The 3832-nt window shown below is 35.8% G+C and overlaps 1 protein-coding gene across 1 annotated transcript; it reads right to left on the bottom strand.

Moving 5' to 3' along the window:
* Positions 1 to 2081: 2081 nt before the first annotated feature.
* Positions 2082 to 3457, bottom strand: LOC101843367 (olfactory receptor 1052-like). The gene is given in 3 exon segments (XM_013119225.2): positions 2082 to 2714; positions 2717 to 2938; positions 3407 to 3457. Coding segments are annotated over 3 exon segments (906 nt in total).
* Positions 3458 to 3832: the final 375 nt, after the last annotated feature.

The following is a 3832-nucleotide window of genomic DNA, read 5'->3' as shown; positions in this document are numbered from 1 at the left end:
CCCACCAGGAGGGGAGGCTCTGTGGCTATCCCCAGGCACTGTAAGTACCCTGCATTTTTGTGTATCTTTTATTCATTTAATTTTTAAAAATAATTAATAGTATGATTCCATGCGGTTTTTTCAATCATCCATACTGTTTATCTTTCCTATACCGGTCTTGTACCTATCTTTACTTCTCTTCTGCTTCTCTTAGGAGCCTCTGCTCCTCTATTTCCCCTGTTAGATCAATTGCATCTTGATATTCCTCTTTACATTTCTCCCATAAAAACTGACTTCATATAATCACATTACAGATGACCCCAAATTTGTAGAGAAATTGTCTAAATTTTCATATAGAAAATATTAGGTATCAGACTTAAGAATTTGTAAATTTTCTATGAATGAAGAATAAGAATATATATACATATATATTTCATAAAATTAGGTAAGTTGTAATATTAAAAGTAAGTTCTTTAATTTTAAAATTTCAGTATTTAATTCAGACAAAGTCATATTTGTTTTGATTTTATTTTTAGAAATACTTCTCCTGTAGTCAGGCTGGCCTTGAATATATATTAAAATTGAGGATATTAAGCTCAGAATCTTCCTGTAACCAGTTATATAATTTTGGAATTCCACGCATTTTCTACCATGTTTATTGTATGCATGACTAGGGATTGAAGCCAGGGCTCCTTTCAGGCTAGGCAAATATTCTAAGAACTGAGAATTAGATTCAGTCCTAAGATAGAATATTATGGAGATGTAGCCTTGTTATGCTAGAGATTAAATGGAAGGATTTTTAATCTTTGGATGTTCAGGAGTTTGAGAGTTGAAATTTGAATTCAGGCCGTGTTTTCTCAAGAACAAGTAAAATTGCTTTCATAGGTAAGGTCTATGTAATTGTTGAATGCTTACAAAACAAATGTTAAACATTGACCTAACCAACTTCATGAATATTTAGTGGATTTTTTAACTTGCTTGCTTACTTTAGCAAATCTTTAACATGGAGTAAGTTCAACACTGAGCTCTTCCTCTATGTCAGATACCACATTTGGAAATAGGACACAAGTCGGGGGATTTAAACTATTCCTATCACTCCATGGATGGAAATGTGATTTGTAAACAAGTTATTTTTCAAAACAATTTTTAAAATAAATATTTATATAATATTTTTGAAAATATCTTCCCTTCCTCCAACTTTTCTCAGAGCTTCCCTATATACCCAATTTTGTATTCACTCTCTCTCTATCAAATAATCCTTCAACCCATAGAGTAGTTAAACAAAAATAAAAGCTAAAGAAAAAAGCAAAAGTAAAACCAACAACCAACAAAACAACAAAAACCAATAAGACAAAAAATACCAAATCAAATGAAAATCTCACAGATCACTGTGTTCATTTGTTTTTGGACAAACACTACTGTACTTTGGTCCTTCTCTGGAGTCTGGTTGAGATATTCAGTGACAATTTATTGGAGAAACATGATTTTACTCTTTTCCAGCAAGGATTATTTACAAGTAGCATCTTGTTTAGAGGTGGGATCTTCAAGGTGCTTTTAAATAAGAACATTTACTTTCAAGTATTAGACTAAAGATTACCAGGAAAAGAATTTAAAAGTGTGATGAGCTACATTATACTAGGCACGTACCAATATTATGATGTTGGAAAGTTATTTATATTGGTCAAAATTGAAAAAGCTAGGATGTATCTCAAATGTGGTAAACTTTATCTTTTTTTTTCTTTTATGGTATTCTTACTAGTGTGTCTGAAGATCTACATATTACATATGTATGTCTATATCAAAAATACATTTATTTGTATGAACTTCAATTCATATGAGGGAATGAAAATATTACCATTTGTATCAGATAACTACCCTAGGTCAAAGTCTAGGGTTTAGTTTAAAACATAAAATACAACCCATGCATTTCTGCATTTGCTACCCTAGGTCAGAGTCTAGGATTTAGGTTAAATAACAAAATACCACCCATGCAATACTATTATTGAATGCATTTTAGCATTGTATAACGTACTGTTCAACTCAAAGGGACACTGTAATTCAAGTTATTTTAAATTTCATTGTATTTTTATAAACATTATTACTTAAATTAATATTTTGTGTATATTTGTCTTAAATCTACAATAAAAAAGTTTCTTGTCCATGACTCTTTTCACAGCATCCTTTACTTCCTTGTTCCTTAAACTGTAAATCAGCGGGTTCAACATGGGAATCACCAGGGTGTAAAATACAGACACCACTTTCTCTTGTTCTAAGAAGTACTGTGAGCTTGGCTGAATGTAACTGAAGCTAATGGAGCCATAGAACAAAGTCACAGCTGTCAGATGGGAAGCCCAGGTGGAGTAGGCTTTGTGTCTGCCTGCTGCTGAGCGGATCCTCAGGATAGCAGCAACAATGAAGATGTAGGAGATCATCACAGTCAAAAAGGTCATCATTGTAATAACAGTGGTGAAGACCAAAAGCAACAGTTCATTCATGGAGGTGTCAGTACAGGGCAGCTTCAGAAGGTGAGGAAGATCACAGAAGAAGTGACTGATGATATTTGGCCCACAGAAAGACAGCTTCATTAAGCCAATTGTATGCATAACTGAATTGATTAAACCTCCTATACATGAGCCCAACACCAGCCCAATACAAACCAATTTAGTCATAGCCACTGTATATAGTAATGGGTTCACAATGGCTACATAATTGTCATAAGCCATTGCATCCAGAGGGCACATAAGCCCTCTGTGGTAGGCAGTGATACAAACAAAAAATACTGAAGGATACAAGCAGAAAATGAGATGATCTCTCCTTCAACAAAAAAGTTAAGAATTACCAGGAATGGTGTGCATGGCTCCTGCAGGGTGGGGAGGCTCTGTGGCAGTACCCAGGAGTCCCAAGGCACTGGAAACAGAGCATCTCTTTTTATACATACCAAATTTGATGTCCTTGCTCTCTGTTAAAATAAAAATCCAACAAGGTTTTCATAAAGTATACTTGCTGAGAGTGGGAAAATGATTCTTTTGCCGAAGTGGAATGAGAGTAAGTGAATCCATCTGCCCCATGCTCAGGAGCAGATTTTAACTCTTTAGGTGAGGGTGGTCTCCAACTTGTGCTGCCAAGATAACCTTGGAATCTTGATATTTTGTCCTTCATCTCCAATATTCTGGGTTTGAAGGATTCTTTAATAATATATAGCTGGTCAAACTAAGTCCTCAGAATCTTACTGAAATTTTATCGTATCCTGTCAGGGCCAAAATGTAATTTCTCAGAAATATGCTTGGCTCTGTCAAGAATTCTAGGAGCACTGTACTCCTATTATCTTTTAGATGTCAGCTGATTACCCCCAGGTGCCTGGCCTCAGTGGGGAATGTCTCCTAGTTCATATAACAAAAGACCAAGTCCTGGGAGAGCCTACACTCACCCTCAAAGCTAGTAAGTGCAGTTTAGGAGTGCCTGTAGGATTAAAGGACATATTTGATATCAGCTCTATACATGATAATGGATACATGGATGTCTTTTGTCAGAACACCCCTCTCCCCCACTTTTGGAAAGTCATTTAGGATTATGCTGAAATAAACCACGGTGTCCTGTTTTGACTGAGAGCCCTTCTGAGCTCACCACATGTCTCTATTTTGTCCTTAACGTTGTTGAGTAGCTAGGATTTCCCACATCTAAACTCCCTCACTTGGGGTGGGACCTGGTGCTTTTTGACTGGTTCCAATCACAGCCCAAAAGACATCAGTCTGGGATAGATGGTTTCTGAAGCACAGGACTGATACAAGTCAGACCCTGGCAATATCCAACCATTTTGTAATCATTCTATCAGTTTATGATGACTTTACATGAA

Source organism: Mesocricetus auratus, unplaced genomic scaffold, assembly GCF_017639785.1.
Source record: "Mesocricetus auratus isolate SY011 unplaced genomic scaffold, BCM_Maur_2.0 Super-Scaffold_100004, whole genome shotgun sequence".
Taxonomy (NCBI): domain Eukaryota; kingdom Metazoa; phylum Chordata; class Mammalia; order Rodentia; family Cricetidae; genus Mesocricetus; species Mesocricetus auratus.
Note: the sequence above shows the minus strand (reverse complement) of the source record. Positions and strands in the feature narration are given on the sequence as shown.